Source organism: Halichoerus grypus, chromosome 2 (genome assembly GCF_964656455.1).
Source record: "Halichoerus grypus chromosome 2, mHalGry1.hap1.1, whole genome shotgun sequence".
In the NCBI taxonomy this organism is placed as follows: Eukaryota; Metazoa; Chordata; class Mammalia; order Carnivora; family Phocidae; genus Halichoerus; species Halichoerus grypus.
Genome location: NC_135713.1, coordinates 162,732,279 through 162,756,461, shown reverse-complemented (window position 1 = coordinate 162,756,461; position 24,183 = coordinate 162,732,279). Strand labels below are relative to the sequence as shown.

The window sequence follows — 24,183 nt, the reverse complement described above, 5'->3', positions numbered from 1 at the left end:
CCCCCTGTCCTCCGTGTGTGGCTCATCCTAACTGCCGCTCTGGCTTTAGAGAAGGGGCTCTGCTCTTGTTTGCCCAGCAGTGCGGACAGCCCTCCCTGAACCCCCCATGACTCAGCCAAGACCAGCCTGCAGTTTCTGATAGAACCATCGTAAAGCTTTAGGGACCACATGAAGGAGTACTGCAGGGGAAAGGGCCACTCTCTTGGTCAGGCCAGACCCTTCCTGTGGGTTCCCTCATAGCGCAGCTTCTTAGACTACTAGGTCCAGACCCATCAGTGGGTCGTGATATCCACTTACTGGGTTACAAACAGCATATCCCCCTCCCAAAAAGAGAGAGAGAAATATCAGTGTGCTTATTAAGGAAGTAAGGTAGGCAGAGTTTCATGAAACTGTTGTTTGGAGTATGAGTGTGTGTATATAATGTGGAATGTATTTCTTCCTGGGGTCATGGTCAAAACACTGTGAAAAATGCTTCTGGAAAGCTACAACCCCAAGTCTCTGCGATCTACGTCCACATGGGAGGCCAGCCCACCACCCCTACAAGCTCAGCTCGACACTCAATATACCCGAAGTGGGAGAAGGGGCCTATGCTTTTTACATTTCCATTATTATAAAATTCTAAGTCAGGGATGTTTCCAAAAGTACGATGTATTCTCCACTTGAAAGAAAGTTGCCTACTGGTTTTGAGTGACAGTTTCTCCAGTTCCTACCTAACCCCATCTGCACAGTCTTACAAGCCCCCCAGGCACCCTGTTCCAGGGATCGTCACCAGTGAGGGAGTCTCAGCACGTACTACTTGCTCAGCGTTCTACATGCATTACGTGTATGGGCTCATTTAACCATCACAACCCTAACACCTACGTGGTCGGTGCAGTCATTATCCTTATGTTTCCCTAAGAGGCTAGATGAGCCAGAATTTGAATCCAGGTGATCTGGCTCTCCAGCCCAAGCAATGATGTCCACTGTCACCGTGAGCACAGTGCTTTACAGTTTCCACATCAACTCACGTGACTCACTCTGTGAACCCAGCCGGAGAGGTAACTCTCAATCCCATTACCCATTTGATGGAACAAGGTCCTGGGTCACCTGGGAAGCTAAAATTAGTCCTAGGTCTCCCAGCCATCCAGTCAGGGCTCAGTCCTCTAGAGCCTGAGGTTTCTCTGGATGACACTTAGTGTGTAGCTCGCACATTTGCCCTGCCACTGTGGAGGGAGGCCGCTGCTGAGACCCAGTCGTATAGGGCTCCTCAAAGGGCAACAGACTCTCTCGTGATGCCATATCAGTGTGAGGGGTCAGTCAAGAGAATGGGCACCATCTGTGGGAGCTCCCACTGCTGCTGGGGCAGAGAGCACCCTGGCATGCCAAGAACTGGCTGAGTGCCTTGAACCCTCACTTCCTGGGTCAGGGGTCAGGGGTGAATGGCCTGTCCTCAGAGTAGTCAAAACCCCTCCCTGCCTCACCGCCACATCCCTTCCCTCTCCTTTCCCAAAGAAGTCTACATGATGCTTCATTATAATGAGTGTTGTCCACCTGAAAGAAGGATTGGCAGTGGGTGAATTTATCCGTTCTCATCTGGTTCACAAGACTTTGTCTAGCTGAATGACCTAAGGTACCAGCAATAAAGTGATGGGGAATTATAAATTGAATTTCTAAAGGACCTTTTTTCTTATGTCATCTCACTTACTCCTAAGACCTGCCAACATTTTAAGCCTATTGTTCTGTGTGGTTTGGACCCACTGCTGTGGCCATCTGGGTCTGCTCTGGGTCCTGGGACAATCTCTAGTTAAAAATATGGCGGATCCACAGGGCGCCTGGGTGGCTCAGTTGGTTGAGCATCTGACTTGATTTTGGTTCAGGTCATGATCTCCAGGTCCTGGGATCGAGCCCTGTGTCAGGCTCTGTGCTCAGCGGGGAGTCTGCTTGAGATTCTCTCCCTCTCCCTCTGTTCCTACCCCTGCTTGTGCTCTCTCTCTCACTCTAGAATAAATAAGTAAATCTTAAAACAACAACAACACGGTGGATTCTCAAGTGTTGGAATGGAAACAGACAGAGCTCCACATGTCCCCCCAGAGAGATGTGTTAGACTCTCTACTTAGTGGAAAGCAGCCCCTCTGGACTCTGATTCCAACCTTTCCCCCATACCATTCTCTCTTCCTTCTCCTATGAATTTTAGAGATTATAAGGGAGGAAGGATGGTGCAATAGAGTGAGCCTTAGAGGCAGGAGAATTACAAGGCAATCACCCCTTTCATCAAGAAAAACTCCCATTCTGTGGGAGATGAGAAGGAGCTTGCAGGAGGGAACCCGTGGGCTGGCTGCAGGTGGGTGGCTGCCTGAAGGGGGCCAATAGCATCACTGTGTTTCCATCAGAGGCTTGCAGGTATCATTTGGTCACCCTGTGGCCCCGAAGACACATGGTTTCCTCCTTTTCTCTCCAGCGCTGGAAAGGGCTTCCCCCAGTACTAAAGCTTTTCCTTTAGCCTGAGGAGGCTAACAAACCCAAAAAATGTTCTCCAAAAAATTAAAGGAAGACAAATAGAAATTTAAAACCCCACAAAGTCCATAAAATAATATGGCTCTTGGAGGTTCAGTTATTACTTACACATAGTGAATGTGTTTCTACTTCCCACCCCAAGGAGAGGAGGGTTCATGCAAGGCCTAGAGGGAGGAGATTTGAGTCTGTGCTGGGGCACAAAAGGAAGTCACAGCAACGTTAAGGAAGGCCTCTAAGGACCATCTGCAGACCCGGCCTTCCTTCAGCGTCCTAAGTATCCTGGATGGCACAGAAGGGACAAGAGTGGGAAAGGCATGGTGTGGAAAGGGTTTAACAAAAGGTCCCACAAAGCAATTTATCCTTTAATTTTTCTTTTGCTCTGACAGTCCTGCTATGATAAACACATTCCATTAATAGACATTACTCGTCCATTTAAGAAGCAGCAGATGCATTATTAATGTCATTTCAATACGGTCAACAGGAAGAGGAAGATCCTCTCTGTGGAAAGCATTTCTGAGTCCATCAGTGGCTCCTGTGACCCATCTTAATTGATGGCTTGTTATTCATTACTTAGTTCTCAAAATGCAACCTGGGGAAAAACTCTACAGAGATCTCAAATACTTAAAAGAGTAGAGTCAACTATTGGTCTACTGAGCACCAAAAAGGATAAAGGTTCAAGTCAACCAATCTAACACGGTATGTCTTAGAGCAAGCTCATCTTGTTCTTCCTCCTGCTCTCTACAGTGCTTTCTCCCACAGCCTTTGTGAAATTCCTCACACCTGTCCCCTCCACTCCGTTCCACTCTCAAATTCACAGAACTAAAGTGGTAATGAAATGAGAATGAGCAGAAAAATACACCAAGAGTAGTTGTGGCTTCCCAGTTCCTTATCCACAATTCTTCCTTAGGTTATTCTTTATTGCAGTTACTGTCCCCACCTGCTTACCAGCCTCACACACCCCATTATGCACACTCCACTTCAGCCCAATTGGCTCACATGCTTTACCACATCCCTCATTTTCCCACCTCCATGCCTTTGCCCACGGCTGGTCTCCCCTCCGTCCTCCATGGCTTCAAGGGGTCTGCCTCCTTCATGAAGGCTTCCAGAATCCCTCGTGTTCTCTAAATTCCCAAAGGACAGGATCTGTACAATTTAGGGCGTTACCATTGGGTACGTATCTGTCATATAGGACTTTGAGTGCAGGAAAGTGCTTTACCACTCTGTACCACAGGGCCTTCGTGAGTAGGTGGTCATGGGGCCTTGTGGAATGATAAGAGAGGGGGAGGGGGACAGAAAGGAAGGAAGGAAGGGAGGGAGGGAGGATGGATTGATTCCTGATCTCTCTGCCTCTGGCCATTAGCCTGCATATTTGAAGTGTCTGAGGACAGAGTGACTAAGCCTTTATTTTTGTGTGCATATTCATAGAAGATTTCAGAGATAATTCTGCCAGAGCATTAAGTTAAATTTGTCTCCTGAGGCAACCTCATCATCATCAAGACTCCCAAGTCTGTGCTAAGGTCTATCCATTGACAAAGTATAATCAGATAAACAAACCCTGATCTCACAACTCATATCTTCCAGGGGGTGACACTTGCATGAAAATCATCTGGAGTGCTTGCCAAAAAAGCAGATTTTCAGGCCCAAGCTGGACTAGAGTATCAAGAGCCTTTAGTGGACAAGGTCAAGGAACCTGAAATGCTGAGCTCCACCCATAACTCTCGTGCCCAGCAAAGTCTGAAAGCCACCACTCTCCCCAGGGCTTTCACCTCAGCCTTGCCAAGTCTGTCAGGAAGCTTTTATGGGAAAAATCATTAGATTTGGAGATCCAAAACTCTGCTGCTGTTCCAACAGCTCTGCTATATACTAGACTTGTGGGGTGGTTTCTTCCTCCATAAAACAGAGCTAAAACTCTCTGGAGTGATAATTAAGATTAGCTGCAAAAGTACAAAGCCCAGGGTAGGACACTGCTTTTCTTAAATGGACCAGAACATGTAACATAGGAGATCTGTGAAGTCGGATGAAAAATATGTTACCTATTTTTTTCCTGCTCTTTAACTGAAATTTAACATTTCCTTTAATTAGGAATGTAGGCAACAAACCATAGCAGTATTAGAAATATCTGTATCTTGGCACCAATAGAAGTTACAGCTATCTTCCCACATTACAGTTATCGCAGATATCTCAAAATACATTTTAAGCTCATCACTACCTTGAAAGAAGGGTAGTTATTAGGCCTGCTGCTTTAACACTTTAATAAAGAAGCACATGTATCTCCATAAGAATTTTTAAATATTCTGATCATTGTATTTCAATATAATTGGTTATTTGTAAACTTTTATTGTATGTTTTTGAAAACAAGCTGATAGATGGATAGATGGGAAAATATGTGATAAGGCGAGCCTAGTGTAAAATGTAAATGGAAGAAACTAGATGGTGGGTAGACAGGTGTTCACAATTGCAAAATTCAACTCTTCATATTACGATGTTGGGAAAAAATCTGAAAAGGGGTCCCTAGGTTTCACCAGACCACCAAAGGGGTCTATGGCACAGAGAAAAGTTAGAAACCCCTGACCTAGAGGTACTGGTGTCCTTCACTAGCTAGCTGATCCACAGGGTGAGTTCATCATTGGGCGAAGTACCCCAAGCCCCAGTGTAGAATGCCAGGAGTTAGGCTGGTGGCCTTTTTCTAGACTACGAAATGTCAAAGGTTTGCAGAATCAAAGTGTTTCAGCAGTGTTTTCTCCCACCCCAGCACTCCAACCTTAATCTCTGACCTCACAGCTCTAAAGAGAAAAAAGATGACCCCAGAGTAGGACACTAGTCAAACCCCAGAAACCAAGGCCAAGAGCCCAAGAACATCTGCCAGCACTCTAGGCAAGGTGAATCCAGGCACCTTACCCAGGCCCTGGAGAGAAGAGGACGTATCCCCGGAGACCACATCTTCAATCACCTCCCTCCCAACTGTGCCCTGAGGACTTGGACTGGCTATCGGGTCCCAGAATCCTGTTTTCAGGGTGGAGGGAGAGGGAGGAGCAGAACCTCCAGCTGGCTCTCCTGGAGGTTGGCCCCATGGTCCTGGTTCTTTGGGGTACTTAGGAAGAGTTTCTCTCTCTCTTTTTTTTTTTTTAAGATTTTATTTGAGAGAGAGAGAATGAGAGAGAGAGAGAGAGCACAAGAGGGGGAAGCATCAGAGGGAGAAGCAGATTCCCCACTGAGCAGGGAGCCCAATGTGGACTCGATCCCAGGACTCCAGGATCATGACCTGAGCCGAAGGCAGTCAATTAACCAACTGAGCCACCCAGGGGCCCAAGAGTTTCTCTTTTAGACAGACTACCAGTAAGGACTACTACTTCCTAATGCTCACCAGCAAATTTGTATGACTCAGTTCCCCCATTCTGGAAGTCACATTGCTCCAATTCTGAGTCAAATCACCCTTACTCCCCCAGAGGCTCCAGAGTTCCGAGGGAGAAATACTTCTCTTACTTCTATCCCAGAGGATGGTGCAGTTCAGAAGAGCTAATGAGAAAATACCAGGGCCATATTTTAACTTGACAAGAAAGAAAAAGTAAGGCACAGAGGGGAAAAAACAAAGTAATCTTATTTCATGGGAAAATACATGGTCTTGCCAGCAAAAGGAACGTAAACTAAAGCTATGATCATACACCCATCAAGCAAACAAGTTAAGTAAAAACAGAGATCCCAGAACATGTTCATGCTGCTAACCATGTAACATGGCTCAATCCTTCTGGAAAGCTCTTTGGCATTGTATAGCAATTACAAAAATGTCTTTAATTGCACTTTTGGAAAAAGTTGAAAGGGCTTCTTTATGAACTGTAAAGAGCTATGCAAATTTAAGTTATTAATTCCCCAAAGACACATTAACCTAAGGTGTCACCTGTCCCTATCCACTCCACTCACAATTGGCAGCAGTATTTTTTCTCTGACACCGGTTCCTTGAAAATGGTCACAAATTCTCACAAATGGCAGAATATATGATTCTATTTATGTAAAAGAAAACAAAACCCCAAAACTATATACTATTTATGTATATATGTGAATATTTATAAATGCACAGAATAAAGCCTGGAAGGATATATGCTAAACCAGTTCACCTCAGCTTCTAAGCAGGGGCTCGGATGGGGCAGGGTGTGACAAAGGCAACTTTTCACCTTTTTTTTTTTTTAAAAAAAGATTTATTTGAGAAAGAGAAAGAGCATGAGCAGGAAGGGCAGAGGGAGAGGGAGAGAGAATCTCCAGCAGACTCCACGCTGAGAGCAGAGTCCGAGGTGGGGGTTGACCTCACAACCCTGAGATCACAACCTGAGCTGAAACCAACAGTCTGACGCTTAACTAACTGTGCCACCCAGGTGCCCCAATTTTTCACTTTTTACTATGATCTTACTATGACATTGTTATTATTTATGTACTTTTCAAAATATCGTTCTATTTAAATCTTTTTTTTTTTTTAAGATTTTATTTATTTATTTGACAGAGAGAGAGAGACAGCGAGAGAGAGAACACAAGCAGAGGGAGTGGGAGAGGGAGAAGCAGGCTTCCTGTGGAGCAGGGAGCCCGATGCGGGGCTCCATCCCAGGACCCTGGGATCATGACCTGAGCCGAAGGCAGATGCCCAACGATTGAACCACCCAGGCACCCCCAAAATATTGTTCTATTAATCAGTCAAGTTAGTTAACTGAAGTTGGGAATTGTCTATTTAGGTGCATCCAGCTACTTCCTGAACTCTGATATTAGAACTACTCTCCTTAAAGTGGTTCAATGTTTCCCTTGATTCCATTTACTAAATTTGTTCTTAAAGTAATGACACGGCTGGCTGGCTCAATCGGTGGAGCATGCAACTCTTGATCTCAGGGTTGTGAGTTTGGGCCCCCTGTTGGGTGTAGAGATTACTTAAAAATAAAATCTTTAAAAAAAAAGTAATGGTAGAATTCTGGCACTATTACAAGGTTCACCGTTACTAATTATAGCTAGGAGACCCAAAAATACCTAGATCCTGATCTTAAGTAAATACCCCTCCTTGAAGGGGTAGAGATGTGCATAGAGTATACACTATTTGTGGATAATGTAAGGCTGTTGGACTTGGCCATATGAAGCAATCCTTTCTCAAAATTTAATTAGGCCTAAAAAGTTTGACAGATTTAGGTTTTCACATCTGCTTGATGTCATCCCTCCAACAACCAAATCCAAAGTTCCGATGGTATCCCAAGAGAAAAAGGTTATTTGAATCTGTACTCATTAGCCTGTAACAGGGGAAATGAAAACAGAGAAATCACAAGGGGCATTTTCCCCATGCTGGGGTCAAGCTGACCTCATGCTGGTCCTTATCTGGTTAGGACAGTGGCCGTGACCCACTGTCCTTAGATCTATACAAGTTTTGGCACTTCCTGTTCCCAGGCAGAGGAGGGTAAACAGGAAATGGAAAATGCCTGGCACTAGAAAGGCATCTTTTAGAATAAAGACAAGGCCTTGGTCCAAGCTACAGCACATGAATTTGTAAAATCTAATCATGTCTCTTCAGAAGTCTCCTCCCTTTTCAGGCCAGTCCCTTATGTAGTCTCTTAACTACAATTGCATTGGCTTAACTCCAATCCAATCAGCACAGCTGTCAGTCAACAGATCATAGGTCCTCAATATAAGGCTTGACTGTTACAATCAGAGTAGGGTTTTATTTGTAATAAAATAGTATAAAAGCAAGGGCTGTAAGTCACCTATAACACTGAAAATTTGGACATAACTCCTGAGCCCAACAACAGAGAAATATCGAAGCAAACTTACCTCTTTGCCCTCAAAGGCAAATGCTCTGAAATAACTCAAGAAATAGAAAGAATGAAGAACTGTAGCATTGGAAACAGAACGATATAATAAAGGGACTAAAAATATGAAGAAATTCCTGAAAGAAGTGAAGCAGATGGAATCAGATCAACAGAAAAGTTGATCATGCCAAAGAGCCTGGTGATTTAACACAATAAGAGGCTCCGTGAGAAGTGGGTGGGTTTTCCAACCAAAGCCCCAGAAATTGCCCAAAGGCAGGATGGCAGGGAGTGGGACCATGGGCAGGCTGTGGGCCAGGCAGTGGAGGGTACAGAGCAATCCCATTAACTTCTCAGAGCTCTACAAGTTCTAGTCAAAGAAATAAGGGTGAAAAGAGTATAAATATAAGACTCCAAATCACCATTATTTCCAGATAGCATTTTCTCCTTCGAAAATCCGAGAGAATCAACTAAGAAGCTATTAAAAAACAAAGTACAGGGAATGCGTATGTGGCTCAGTCGTTAAGCGTCTGCCTTGGGCTCAGGTCATGATCCCAGGGTCCTGGGATTGAGCCCCGCATCGGGCTCCCTGCTCAGTGGGGAGTCTGCTTCTCCCTCTCCCACTCCCCCTGCTCGTGTTCTCTGACAAATCTTTTTTTTTTTTAAGATTTTATTTATTTGAGAGAGAGAGAGAGAGAGAGTGAGAGAGAGTGTGTACGAGAGGGGGGAGGGTCAGAGGAAGAAGCAGACTCCCCACTGAGCAGGGAGCCCGATGCAGGACTCGATCCTGGGACTCCAGGATCACGACCTGAGCCGAAGGCAGTCGCTTAACCGACTGAGCCACCCAGGTGCCCCTCTTTTTTTTTTTTTTTTTTAAAGATTTTATTTATTTGAGAGAGAGAGAGAACGCACATGAGCAGGGGGGAGGGGCAGAGGTAGAGGGAGAAGCAGGTTCTCCACTGAGCAGGGAGCCCAATGCGGGGCTCAATCCCAGGATCCTGGGATCATGACCTGAGTCGAAGGCAGATGCTTAACCGACTGAGCCACCCAGGCTTCTCTGACAAATAAATCTCAAAAAAAAAAATCTCAGCAAGTGGAAAAATGTCACATTTCTGAGTAGGAAAACAATACCGTAAAGAAAGCAATTCTTCCCAACCTAATCTGTACATCTAAATTAAAATCCCAAAGGGTTTCTTTTGTGAATTTGAAACACAGATACTAAGAACTATCTGAAAAAATATAATCAGTAATTTTTCTTAAGAATGAAAATGTCCTATCAGGTATCAAAATTTACTGCAACGTTATAATGATGAAAACTGGTATCAAAAACAGGATACCATTTTTTACAATGAGCAGGTTAGCAAAATAAAGTTTGATGGTGCCCAGTGGTGACAAGGTACATGGTGGCACTTCATATACTCTAAGCATGGGTATAAACTGGTAAAAACTTTTTGGAGGTTGCCATCATCTATGAAAAAAAATTTAATTGAGGGGTGCCTGGGTGGCTCAGTCGTTAAGCGTCTGCCTTTGGCTCAGGTCATGATCCCAGGGTCCTGGGATCGAGCCCCGCATAGGGCTCCCTGCTCCTCGGGAAGCCTGCTTCTCCCTCTCCCACTCCCCCTGCTTGTGTTCCCTCTCTCGCATTGTCTCTGTCAAATAAATAAAATCTTAAAAAAGAAGATTGGGGTAGATCTGCAGATGTTGCTTTTGAAAAATACCTAGAATCTATTAGATGAAAAAGCAGGAGGTGGGACACTAGGTACAATGTAATTCCATTTATATACAGATTTGTATTTGTATATATATAAATATATCTAGAGAGAAAGCTTATGCTGGTATATGCATAGGAATATTTTTAAAGAATATCTAAAAATTTATTAACAGTGATTGCATTTGGAAAGATTTTGGAGGTGGAGAGGAGAGGGAGACTGACATTTCCTTTTTTAGATACCTTTGTGCTGTTTTGAATTTATCATTTGTGTAATGCTAGAAAGTGTCCCTTCAGTTGTGGTACTGGTACAGGAACAAACAGGCCAGTGAAACAAAATTAAATTTCCAGAATTTGTATGTATGTGTATGAATTTCATAAGGAGTAACAGCAGAATTTCAAATTATTAATGAGCATTTCAATAAATGACATAGGGACAACTATTATTCATTGGAAATAATATAATTAGACTCAGGGTCAATAAGAAAACAGAAGCCACTCTAGATATTTCAAGCAGAAAGGGATTTAATAAAGAGAGTTATGTTTCAAATCTGTCAGGAGGGCTGGAAAGTAAAAACAGGAGAGCTGGTATCACCCAGAGTCAGGAGGTGCGGGAAGCTGCCACCACTGCCGGAGGCCATGGCAAAAAGAAACACTTCTTTGCACCTTCCAGTCTCAAGCAAGTGCCTCTCACTGGCAAAACCTAAACTAGAAACCCACCGCAAGGGAGTCTGGGAAATGTTTAAAGACTTTCAGCCCCTGTGACACAGGAGAGTGTGGATAAGCAAAGGAGGTGGTTATTTCAGTAAGTGGTGTGGTAAAAGTTATGCTTCTGGGAGAAAACAAACAAACAAAACTGAAACTCAGTCCCTAATTCATACCTTATACACATATAAATTTCAGGAAAAAAAAATAAAATTTAAAAGAAATGATAGCATCTGAATGAAAGACAAGGATTACTTTCTACATTATATACTGATACACCATTTAATTTTTATGCAGTAACTTTTATGATCCATGAAAACAAAGACTGCTCCATTGCAGGGTTAGGAGTAGGGAGATGGGTCAAGTTTTAACATGGGGCATAAAGATAAAGTAAGATACTAAGAACAAAGCCAGCCTGTAACGAGGCCCTAATCTCTGTGCCCCCAACTCCCAGGCCAGGTTCCATCTCCGCCTGTGCAACAGTGCTCTCTCCCAGTGACAGTATTTACCAAGGAACAAAAGTCTCCCTGAGCAAGTCACTAAACTGGAAGCTGGGTAAGCATTAACACAGTCTATTAAATACAACAGAAATGAAACTACAGATCAAAGTCTTCGTTTTCTCTTCGCCTCCCTAGTTCCTGTTTTGGTGACTTTTGTTTTTCTCCTTTTTACATTTGTTATAGGCGGTGCTTTTTTATGGCCTGATTTGAAATAATAGGCAACATCTTAGGATCTTGAAAATGCCAGACTAGGAAATGTTTCTGACCACTGTCCCTCAAGAGGTACTTTGTAGAAGACTACATTGGGAGACATTAATAGAAATGCCAAGAAAAAGCATTTTTAGGCAAATAAGGTTGGAAATTGCTGTACCTCCTCTTGGGGAAAAAGGTATCACAAAGTATATTATGTTTCTGTATTAAAGGCACTTCTAAAAAGAAAACAGTTTAATTTTATTTAATATCAGATGTTTACCAAGTTTATTTTCTGCACAACACACAGACACTTTCAGTACAATGTATGGTTAAAAAACAATATTCCACAATTAATTTGTTAGATTCTACTCTAGATCATCTTAAAAAAAAAAAAAAAAAAAAAAGGAACGACACCAAGACTGGTTGATGTTCTCTCCCAACAGAGGAGGAAGCTGGTCCTAATCTTCTGTGAGCAGATTCTCGGATTTCAGCTGGGTCTTCCTTGTGCTGTCCAAGTTCAGGTGTTGGTATTTTCTTTTAAAAAAGCCACACTAAAACAAAGGAGGGGAAGTCCCATTATAGGCCTAAGATACCCACCTGTTTTAGAAAACCATTATCTAGTTGCCAAAATAGCTCCTATACTCCTCTGCTTTTTCATGCTTCCTCTGAATCTCTCCCTGATAACCCGATCCTTCAATATCTGTCTTTTTCTTTTAATCAGGAATGATTATATTTAAAAAAATTTTTTATTTAAATTCAATTAGCCAACATATAGTACATCATTAGTTTTTGATGTAGTGTTCAACGATTCATTAGTTGCGTATAACACCCAGTGCTCATCACAACACATGCCCTCGTCAATACCCATCACCCAGTTACCCCTTTCCCCCACCCCCTCCTTTCCGTAACCCTGTTTGTCTCCCGGAGTCAAGAGTCTCTTGTGATTTATCTCCCTCTCTGATTTCTTCCCATTCAGTTTTCCTTCCCTTCCCCTATGGTCCTCTGTGCTATTCCTTATGTTCCACATATGAGTGAAAAACCATATAATTGTGTTTTTCTGCTTGATTTATTTCACTTAGCGTAACATCCTTTAGTTCCATCCATGTCGATGCAAATGTTAGGTATTCATCCTTTCTGGTGGCTGAGTAATATTCCATTGTATATATGGACCACATCTTCTTTATCCATTCATCTGTTGAAGGACATCTCCTCCTTCCACAGTTTGGCTATTGTGGGCATCGCTGCCATGAACATTGGGGTGCATGTGCCCCTTCTTTTCACTACATCTGTACAAAATCCATCTTAAATGTTGCCTTTCCACAAACCTTTTCTGGTGCTCATTCTCCAGTCAGAAGTGAAAAATCATCTTCCCCTTAAGCCCCAAAGTTCCTTAACCTTTTTAACTTAACTAATTCTGCAAAGTACTATAGTTTCAGCTGTAAAGGATCTTATTTATGTAAAAATACTCAGCCTACTGTGAATAGTATGGCCTCCTACATCAAGAAACTCACAATCTAGGAGCACCTGGTTAGCTCAGTGACTCTTGATCTCAGGGCTGTAAGTTTGAGCCCCACGCTGGGTGTAGAGATTGCTTAAAAATTAAAAAAAAAATTTAAAAAAAGAAACTCACAATCTAGTAGAAACAAAAATAATTACCATACAGTGTGATGACTGCCACTTGGGTTTCCAGAAAGGAGCTTATTCACAGGAAAAACATATAACTCAGCCCAGAGGACTGAGGAATCTCTGGGCTGAGATTTAAGGGAATAGTGTGAACAAGGTGAAAAAGTGGGAAAAGGCATTGGTGTGGGGGGATGGCAGTACAGACAGCAAGGACAGAGACACTAAACGTACTGAGTTACACGTGTTTAGAGGAAAAAGCAAGACCTAAGGGTAGAGAGGGGTGGAGGCCACAGAGTAAGGGTCTTGAAAGCAGTAAAAAAGTTTGAACATTAAAAGAGGGGAAGGAAAGTAAAGGATTTAAAAAGGGTAATGATCATCATATCTATTTTAGGAAAATCTCTCTGTACTCTGATATTTCACACGAGTAGAACTGACCTGGAATAGGATGATTATAATCGCAGTCAAAACCAGAAGGCCACCAACACTGCTTCCAATAATAATGATGACAGACAAATAATACTCCTCTTTCAGGAAGATGACAGTGATCTGGAACGAGACAAGGAGATCATCCAATAAGTCTGCTAACGCAGATGAGAAAAAAATTCTTCATGTTATTTTAAGGAGCAAAATATGAGAACTTGGCAACATTCTGTATATTGACCAAGGCTGACAGTAAAGCAAAAAGCTAAATGTTTCTTGATGCATCATCTAAAATTATCTAACGTCGAGACTTCCAGTTTCTGGTCCCACATGTAGAGCGCATGGCAGGCACCACTCCGTACTAACAAGTACAAAGCTGAACAGACTGAAAAGTCAACAATTCTTGACTTCCTAAGAGAGGGAAAGACACCTGGCAAACTGCTGCCCCCAAGACTGGCGAGAGAGAGAGAGAAATATAGGGAGTAGAGGCTTCCCAGTGCTGGGGTAAGAAAATCTGATCTATAATTGATGAATTATGAGCAGCTCAGTATTGACAACTCTCAGAGTTAAAAACTCAAGGGAACCCAGTCATAATGGAGCCCCCACAACACTATAAGGTTTTCCTCCAGGAGCTTTACCAGGTTCCTACAGTAAATACTAGAGAAAATCCCTTTGTGCTTCTGGCAAGGGGAGAGAAAAAGGAACCATTCTGAAATAGGCCACAGTACTCTTTTTGGCCTACCCTCAGGGGAAACTAGTTAACTGGAGCCTAACCTGCTAAGGTATTACCAGAGTCCAACTGACCTGGGGTAAGGGAAATACCCAACTCAAGCCCACTCTAGGTATCCTGTCCCACATAAGGGGGTTGAAAAAAAATGAGAAACATGTGAAAACGTAAAGTTCACAGCCCCGAAGCATAGGCTCACTAAAAGACTGAACCTAGTCATAGGATGGTAGAGCACTCCGCTCCCGACACCTCACCACATTAATAAAGGCCTATTTACAGCAGTTCCTTTTACCTGGTACATCATGTCCAGCTATCAAGAAAAAATTATCAGGAAAAAAAAGAAAATAAAAAAATTATAAAACATATCAAAAGGCAAAAAACACAATTTGAAGACACAAAGCAAGCATCAGAACCAGACAGAGAAAGGATGTTTGAATTATCAGACCTGAAAATTAAAACAACTATGATTAATATGGTAAGGGCGCTAATGGATAAGGAGACAGCATGCAAGAACAAAGACAAAGAACAGATAGGTAACGTAAGCAGAGAGATGGAAACCCCAGGAAAGAACCAAAAAAATATGCTAGAGATAAAAAAAAAAAACAAAAACCAGTGTAACAGAAATGAAGAATGTCTTTGATGAGCTCATTAGTAGACTGGCCACGGTTAAATAATCTCTGAGCTAGATATACCAAAGGAATCCATGAAAAGCAAAGAGAACAAAAATTGGATGGAAAAAACACACCAATAACTGCACAACAAAATTATCTAAGGAACAAAATACTTTCAGTTATTTTTCTGTCAGGAGATCTGTTAAAGATTCTTTGACACTTTAACAGAAGTCTCAGAGAATTATGGTCTCTAGGTTTTAGAGAACACTGAAAGACAGAAAATCAGTTCTACATCCAGCTATGCCACTCTGTCCTTGAGCCCCAAGCTCCTCTTCAAAATGATGATCTATTTTAAATGATCTCTAAGTCCTTTTCAACTCTGTTCTGACAGCTCTTTTTGACCTTGCACAAATCCCACACGAAATATATGACAAAGATACTTGTCTGCTCTTCACCAAACTAAAGCGTACGTTACCTCAAAGACACAATAATAAATGCAAAACGGCGTGCATGTATACTACAGTTGGTCCTTCAACCACACGGGTTTGAACTGCATAGGTCCACTTATATTCATATTTTTTTGGATAAATACAGTACTGTAAATGTATCTTTTATGATTTTCTTAACATTTTCTTTTCTCTAGCTTACTTTATTATAAGAATACAGTATTTAAGGGACGCCTGGGTGGCTTAGTCGGTTAAGGGTCTGCCTTCAGCTCAGGTCATGATCCCAGGGTCCTGGGATCGAGTCCCACGTTGGGCTCCCTGCTCAGCAGGGGGCCTGCTTCTCCCTCTGCCTGCCGCTCCCCCTGCTTGTGCTCTCTCTCTGACAAATAAAATCTTTAAAAAAAAAAAAAAAGAATACAGTATTTAATACAATAAGGCTTCTGGTCCATAGTATGCTATTTGTAAAGTTTTTGGGGAGTCCAAGGTTATACATGGGTTTTTGACTACGTAGGGAGTCATGTTGTTCAAGAGTCAGCTGTACTTAGAGAGCAGTCCTATTAGAAGCCATCCCCAGCATTGTTGTCTAAAGGCTGTCTCAATTTTAGGAGTCTAAGCCCTCTTCTCACTAACAGGACTCAGCTGGAAAGTGATGGCCCTCCCATGGCCAGAGCTTCCCAGGACTTAAGTGGGGTCAGAGGGCCACCAAAACTTCTCTGCCTGCCCAAACACTGAGTTCCTTTCATGCACATGTTTAAGCACCAAGGTCGGGGGGCTTTGGAGATAATTTCTGTATGGGTTGGCAAGCTGGACAAATTTAACTTTTAACATTTTTTTTATTTCTGAGCGAGCACACGCGTGTGCACACACGCATGCACTTGTGCAAGCAGGAGAAGGCAGAGGAAGAGGGAGAGAATCTTTAGTGGACTCTGTGCTGAGCACAGAGACTGATGCGGGGCTCCTTTCCTCAACCCTGAGATCATGACCTGAGCTGAAACCAAGAGCTGAATGCTCAACTGACTGAGCCACCCAGGCGCCCCTGAACAAATTTACCTTTAAGGCCTCTTCTAATTAAGTTATAAATGCTGGTTACTTCCTACTGTTGATCCTCCAGGCAACTATTTAATTCATATGTAGCTGAGCTTAATAGGATTAAGTTCTGGGCCTTGAGAATAGTGAGGGAGCAAAGCAACAGAGAGGGAGGAAGAACAAGAAGAGAGCTGGTTTTTCTTCCATGGAAGAGTGAAGTGGGGGGCAGGGGGAAGGTCTTGAAAATCTGGGTTTAGGAAAGTAATGAAGTCCCAAGGTCACAGTGATGTAACAGGGCAGATTTCAGTAGAAGAAATGCTCCTCTTTCTCAAAGCCTCTTCCCTTTTTCCTCTTCTAAACCCACAGGTTCCAAATTTGACCTAAAGCTACCCTGGTAAAGGTGAAGAGAGAAGCAGGACACAGGATACTAGTGCTTGCAGTCAAACACTGATGGTGGCCTACCCAACAACCATTCTCTCCTTTTAATTTTCATTCAGAAATCATGACTGGTCTAAGCTAATCATGACCGAGCTACTCCCCTTTGCCAGTGACCAAGAGGAGATCCAGTTCTCACTGAAAAGATGTAAGGAGATAGCTGCTGGGAGTTTTTAGGAAAATTTCCCTCCCTAAAAAGGGAAGACACACTTAGAAAAACTCCTTTTGCTACTGATCTCTTGCTTCCTGTTTTGTGTCCTGCCACATGAAAACACAGCACTGGGAGAGGTGGTACCTTTGTGCTGGCCACAAGGGAAGGCATTACCAACACAGACTGTAGATCCAAAGGAGCCAGGCTGTTGACCAAACAACAGATGCCTTTATGGTACATTAGTGGGAGTTTTCCCCTACTTGCAGATGAAATGCACTTGGATACATGGCTATTTATACTCATAGGTTCATTCTACCTTAGTTGCTTATTGTCAGAAACAACTTAATACTTTGCTTAGGGTATTGAATTTAAAGAAAGGAAAATAATTATGGGGAATCTATGTACAGAAATGAAAGCATCAGTAAGAGAGGGAAATAAATTATATATATGTGCATATACGAAACTGTTAACTGTAGCACTCTTTGGGAAGAGGGAGTTGGGGACATGGGAAGAGGGGGAATGAGGAACCATTATTTTTCATTTGATATTTTTCTGTAAGGCTTGGATTTTCTTGCTCTTCTATTAAAAAAAAAAAAAAAATCTGGGCCTTGGGATAATGGAGCACTTCTCTTTCTTCCATGTAACTTTTTGTATTAGAAATACTTAAAAATAAAAGGCAATGTTATTTCTGACATGTCAGGAGAACTGTTCCTTTCTCCTCCTCCAGGAAGGAAATCACAGGACCTAATATTTAGCAATCCAGCCTCACTCTCTTAACATTCCCTCCAGTAATGATCATGCCTGACTAAAGAGCCCACAGATGGATTATCTCTCAAGCCAGCTGCTGCAGCTGACCCCTAACCATATCTAGGTTAAGTGTCAAGATCATTTAGCCCATAGACTTCAGTTTGACTTGTGGTCACACTTTTGCAAAAGGAATCCCAAGAGTCCTACTATTTAGTTTAAAATTTATAAAAGAATTACACACTCCTGAGTAACTAGTTAATACTATAAACACTGATACTACACACTAGGAAGACAGTCAATGTATACAAAAAAATAATTTCTCACTTGGCAAATTTTAAAACTACATTTTCAAATCAAAGTATACACAGCTGTTGATTTCAGCGTAGTTATTTCAGCTTAGGCCTCTTATTCAATTGCCATTTCAAAGATGGGAAAACTGAGGCAGAATCTGACTAATTCAAGGTCACAGAGGCAGCTTGTGGTAGAGTCAAGATCAGAGGTGGCAAGACTGAAAACAGGAAGCGGTGCCTGTACAGAGGCTCTACGGCTAGGCACAGTTTTCCCCAGAACACCGCTCAGAAAACCAGAAAACAGCCAGGGATTACCTTAGTTCTGTGGTTCTCTGCATTCAGCCTCTCGTATAGAGATTTGTTGAAAGATATTTCACCAACGATCTGCAGTTCAGTTATACCTCTTGGTAACTGTAAGATGGAGGGTAGATTTTAGACATAGACTTATTGTTTTTGGACAGCATCTTTTCCTTTAAACGTGTTCCTTCTCCTGTATTCCTTTGTCTAGGTAGTGGTCTTGGCAACCACAAAGTTGCCAAAGCAAGAAACCTGCAATCATTCCCCAATTTCTTTTCCTTTACACTTTACCTCCTGTCACAACCCCACTCACCAGCCCCAAATCAGTTCTTGACAATTCTTTTTTTTTTTCTTTCTCACATCTGTCCCTTTTCTCCATCCCTCATTGCTACTCCTTCAGTTCAGATCTCATCATTCTCATCTGGATCACTGTGAGGAGTTAAACTTGATCCTAGTGCCCACTTTAGAATGAGTGATCAGAGAATGCCTCTCTAAGAAGGTAACATCTGAGCTAAATATAAGAAACCATGCACATGAAGATACGGGGGAAGTACAGTGTCATGCAGGGACGCCTGGAAGGCTCAATCGGTTAAGCGTCTGCCTTCCGCTAGGGTCATGATCCTAGGGTCCTGGGATCAAGCCCCACATCGGGCTCCCTGCTCAGTGGGAAGCCTGCTTCTCCCTCTCCCTCTGCCCCTCCCCCCTGCTCATGCTCTCTCTCTCTCACTATCTCAAATAAATAATAAAATGAAATTTTTTTTTAAAGTGTCACGCAGAAGGGACAGCAAGTGCAAAGATCCTGTGGCCAGAATAATAGTGGAGAAACCAAAAGGACAGAATAGCTGGAGTATAAGAAGTGGGAAAGAGGAGAGTACTAGGAGATAAAGTTGAAGCAGCAGAGACTAGACCATGCAGTGCCTTGCAGGCCATTGAAAAAGATGTGTTTTACTCTAGGTGTATTCAAATGTCACTTTTTTCTTTTCAGAGCCATGGCACAATGTTTACTTTATTTATTTATTTTTTTAAAGATTTTATTTATTTGACAGAGAGAGAGACAGCGAGAGAGGGAACACAAGCAGGGGGAGTGGGAGAGGGAGAAGCAGGCTTCCCACTGGGCATGGAGCCTGATGCGGGGCTCGATCCCAGGACCCCAGGATTATGACCTGAGCCGAAGGCACGCTTAACAACTGAGCCACCCAGGTGCCCCCGCACAATGTTTACTTTAAAATAGCTGTTATGTGAAGAAAGATTTGTAGAGGGCATGGCAAGAGTAGAGACAGGAGGAAAAGACAGTTTTTACTGCAACAGCCTGGGCAAAAGATGGTAGCCTGAACTACAACAGTAGCAGTGGAGATGGAGAGAAGTGAATGGATTCAGAACTTATTTTGGAGGTGGAAGGACAGAGCTTGGCGCTGGAACAGGTATGGGGATGTAGGGAAGGAAGGAGTCACAAGCATTTCCTAAGGTAAGTAACTACAGTAAGTTACCCTAGTCAATTACCCCAAGTAATTGTGTAAAGAACAGACTGGGGCAAAAGGCGAATCAGGACACCTGTTTTGGACATGTTACATTTGAGATACTGTTAACTTTTCTGAGAGAGAGAGCAGAGGCACGTGAGCACAATCAAACGTGGAGCATTCACCATCTCAAGTACCTGCTGAGATTGATTCAAGGACAGCTCCGCGGCCACCGTTACGTTTTCTGTATTCGAAGTGATGGTACAGTTCACTGAATACCATTCTTCCACATACTGAAAAGGAAACTCTGGTTATAGTTAGCGCAGTCCCTTTTTGAGTGAAAAAGCAGAAAACGTTAACACTGGGCACGCAGAGCATGTTCAGGTCCCAGCAGAGAGGGTGTGAACAGTTTCGGCGCTCCGCTTGGCTCAAGCAAAGCCGCCACCGTGGCTAACCGTGGCTAACGGGGCCCAGTGAGGACACCGAGGACAGCCTCGAGGCCACCCCGCAGAAGCTTTCGGCAGGAAGCGTCCGCAAAAGTAGCCCCGGGCCGCTCCCGCCGCCCGCTTCGGGGCCTCCTCCCTCCCTCCACCTCTCGCGACGGCCGCGCTCACCCGAGCAGGATCGCTCCCACAGCGGTCTGACTTCTGACTAGACTTGCACTCGGTGTGGGCCTGAAACGAGAGCCATGACAGTGCGAAGAGGAAGACGCCAAACTGCCCGTCCCCCGCCCGCCGCCGCCGCCGCCGCCTCCGCCTCGCGCGGGGTCCATTGTGATGCGCATGCTCGCGGCCGGACGCTAGGACCCAGCAGCCCGGCCGGCCCGCGCGTCTGTCTTAAGGAAGTCTCGCGGGGTTTGCATTTGAATCTCCGGGCGGGTGCCGACCATGGCGGCGTCACTCCAGCGACCCGGGAGTCGGCTCTTCCGAACGTACGGGGCTGTGGGCGGCGGGAGGCCGCGGCGGCGGCCAGACCGGGCAGCCGCGCAGTGGTTCCCGCCGCAAGGCCAGAAGCGTTTTTTCAGCAGCAGCAGTAGCAGCGACGCCAGCAGCGGCGGCCCCTCGCGGTCTAGCGCTTCCGACGACCCCGACGACCCCGACTTCCTCGGCACTCCGGTAGGTCAGCGGCGGAGGCGCCCTGGCGGTCGAGCCTCCAAGGACCGGCCGAGTCTGGTCGCGACGCCACGACGCCCCAGGCTGCGAGCTCGGCCTCCGCAGAAGTGCAGCACCCCCTGCGGCCCGCTCGGACCGCCGCCCTTCCCTAACGGCAACCCAGGCCGCCTCAGCCCGGACCTCAGCGCGTGCAGCCAGCCCGGGGACGGCGGCGAGCTGGGCACCAGCGCCTCCCTGTTCAGCAGTTTGGCCTCTCCCGGCCCCGGCCCCTCCGCCTCTCCCGATGCGGCCTCCGAAGTTCCGAGCGGCTTCCGCCTCCCAGCGGCCTCCCCGGGCCCAGCATCCCTGCACGGCTTCCCGGAGGCAGCAACAGGAGGAGGCAGGTTCACCAGGTTGGCCCATCGAGCCCATGCCAGTCTCAGGTCCGCTCTCTTTAGTCTTATGGACTCTGGAAACCCTGAAGATTCTGAGTTTGGGGCCGATGGGAGGAATATGAGGGAGTCTTGCTGTGAAAGGAAGCGGGCTGGGAAGAGGCTGGAGAGGCCAGGTTTATCAAGCATGGGTAAGAAGAGGGCCACAGACCAGGACTTCTGTCAAGAGATCGGGTCTCCAGGGGCTGCCCAGATGGACTACGAGGCAGATGGCTGCAAGGGCTGTATTGTACCTGGGGAAATCAACAGGCTGGAGAGAACTGGGCCTAGGCGAAAAAGGAAACTTCAGGAAACAGTAGAAACCTCCCTTCTCCATTACCACCAGTTTAAGAAGAGCCAAAAGATGGAAAAAGACTCATTCCTCGCCCAGGACCTGGCTCATTTACAGAATGCCTGCTCTTGGACCAAAGCCAGGGCTTCCTTCAGTTTCCACAAGAAGAAGATGGTGACTGCTGTGTCAGAAGTATGTAGCAGCCACACCATTGCCAGTTCTCTCTCTGAGTCCCTCATATCCGAATATTCAAACCCTCCCGTTATGAACAGAACAAACAGTGCTCTATCTCCTTGGCACTGCTCTTCCATGTATTTGCTAACCCCCTTAAAGACACTACATGTCACAGACAAAAAGGCATCTGACGCTGAAAAGGTTTATGGGGAATGCAATCAGGAAGGTCCTGTCCCCTTTAGCTATTGCCTTTCCACAGAAAAACTGGAGTGCTGTCAGAAGATTGGGGAAGGGGTGTTTGGAGAAGTGTTTCAAACAGTTACCAATCACACACCCGTTGCCCTAAAAATCATTGCTATTGAAGGACCAGATTTAGTCAATGGAGCCCATCAGAAGACTTTTGAGGAAATTCTGCCAGAGATCATCATCTCCAAAGAGTTGAGCCTCTTGTCTGATGAGGTATGCAACCGTACAGAAGGCTTTATTGGTTTGAACTCTGTGCACTGTGTTCAAGGATCTTACCCTCCCTTGCTCCTCAGAGCCTGGGACCATTATAACTCAACTAAGGGGTCTGCAAATGACCGGCCTGACTTTTTTGAGGAAGACCAGCTCTTCATTGTACTGGAATTTGAGTTTGGAGGGATTGACTTAGAGCAAATGAGAACGAAGTTGTCCTCCATGGCTACTGCAAAGAGCATCCTGCACCAGATCACAGCATCCCTCGCAGTGGCAGAGGCATCACTGCACTTTGAGCACCGAGACTTACATTGGGGGAACGTGCTCTTAAAGAAAACCAGCCTCAAAGAGCTCCACTACACCCTCAATGGGAAGACAAGCACTATTCCCACCCGGGGAGTGCAAGTCAATATCATTGACTACACACTGTCGCGGTTGGAGCGGGATGGGATTGTGGTGTTCTGTGACATTTCCATGGATGAGGACCTATTTACAGGTGAAGGTGACTACCAGTTTGAGATCTACAGGCTAATGAGGAAGGAGAACAACAACTGCTGGGGTGAATATCACCCTTATAATAATGTGCTCTGGCTCCATTATCTCACAGATAAGATTCTGAAACAGATGACCTTCAAGATTAAATGTAACACCTCCACCATGAAACAAATGAAGAGAAAGATCCAGCATTTCTATAGGACAATGCTGAACTTCAGCTCTGCCACTGACTTGCTTTGCCAACACAGTCTATTTAAGTAAGCCAGAGGTGCCTTATTGGCCCAAACTGAGAGGACACTGGTCTTACACCCCCGATGCTATTTTCAATCTCCATCCCCAGAGCAGGGTGGAATTACCATTCTGTTTGTTTCTAGAAATTAACAAATGTTCTTTAAAAATAAACTATACATGGGAACAAATGATTACAATTTATAAGCCCTCTTTCTCTCAGCAGAGCCCATTCTGTAAATGCCTTTCCGTATATTCATTTTTGAACCTTGACATTTCATGAACCCTGAGCCAAAAAAAAAAAAAAAAAAAATTGCAGGAAAGCCAAAGGCCTCAACTTTCATACTGATCAGAGCCTGTGGCTGTAGGTATAAGGGAACCATACTACAGATAAAGAGTCAACTGAGAGCAAAGGTGCTGTAGCAAAGCAGAGACAGAGACAGACTGGAGAGAGGAAAGCAAGATGGTTAAATGTATAGGGAGAAGTGTAAGAAATAGCTCATGTTTATCAAGCTTATTTGCCAGTCACAAAGAGAAGCAGAATTTATCAGTTTTTCAAAGGGAAAATAAATGTCTCCATGGGTATTAAAAAGGTTTGATTTTTTTGCTTATTTTTCATCAAGGGAAGGAAAACTGGAATGTTGCTTTAAGAGCTGAATGGTTGATATTTCTTGTGAACATGACTGGCAATTTACTCCTGATGTGTTCCCAAGTTAACTAAACTTGTTTTTACTCCTTTCCTAGAATTCTGGTTTTATACCTTTGAGAATCCACAGTCATTCTGGAAAGAGATGTGATCGTGATTAAAAAACAAACAAAAAAAACAAAACACTTCTAAGTACCTGAATCTTTGTCACGTTTTTCACTCTTATAAATTGGAGAGCTTGTAATTTGATTGGAACACAAATTTGCAGCTGGAATACAGCTCCAAACAGATTTTCCCCATGTATCTACAAAATAAAATCAGAGAGTAGGAAATCAAAACTGGTGTTGTTTTGCCACCTGTAACTGCAATAGTAAGCATTAAGCACTTACATTGAAGAGGAATTCTTTGTAGACAGAAAGCCCCTGGCTTGTGTTCATGTACATCACTGAAGGTCTGCAAATGAGAGGATATTTGCTAGGCCTCCAGGCCCCCTTCTTTCAAATGAGCCTGAATGCTACCACTTGGATACACTAGGACAGGGGCACCATATCCTTAAGAAGAATCAAAGCGGAATATCAAAATGTAAAGTGGTAGGGCAGTTCAGATCAGGTAGAATATTTGAATTCTGTGTATTTGGGCTGGTTCTGTGTCTAATTGTTATTCCTCGGTGGCCTTACTTTTCTCCTTCCTTACTTCCCAATCCCGCAGCTCCTCTCTTCCCTCCTTAGCATTATGTCAGTAACCTTTAGTATTAAGACCAGTTGGCACTGCGCC

At 44.2% G+C, this 24,183-nt stretch overlaps 2 protein-coding genes across 2 annotated transcripts in view; one reads left to right on the top strand and one right to left on the bottom strand.

The window, feature by feature from the left end:
- Positions 1 to 11,634: 11,634 nt before the first annotated feature.
- ITGAE (integrin subunit alpha E) overlaps positions 11,635 to 24,183 on the bottom strand; it is an 83,507-nt gene continuing 70,958 nt past the window's right edge. Inside the window, 7 exon segments of the mRNA XM_078068033.1 lie at positions 11,635 to 11,917; positions 13,425 to 13,535; positions 18,158 to 18,253; positions 19,794 to 19,889; positions 20,211 to 20,270; positions 23,606 to 23,713; positions 23,799 to 23,862. Coding sequence (XP_077924159.1) covers positions 11,825 to 11,917; positions 13,425 to 13,535; positions 18,158 to 18,253; positions 19,794 to 19,889; positions 20,211 to 20,270; positions 23,606 to 23,713; positions 23,799 to 23,862 — 628 coding nt within the window. The 3' untranslated portion in view covers positions 11,635 to 11,824.
- On the top strand, positions 20,463 to 22,963 carry HASPIN (histone H3 associated protein kinase). Its single transcript, XM_036092848.2, has one exon. It carries the CDS (start codon positions 20,484 to 20,486, stop codon positions 22,794 to 22,796), a length of 2,313 nt encoding a protein of 770 aa, XP_035948741.2. The 5' UTR covers positions 20,463 to 20,483; the 3' UTR covers positions 22,797 to 22,963.

Bases quoted from the DNA above. Each gene is read 5' to 3' on its own strand.
- HASPIN (XM_036092848.2), top strand. From the start codon at position 20,484: ATGGCGGCGTCACTCCAGCGACCCGGGAGTCGGCTCTTCCGAACGTAC.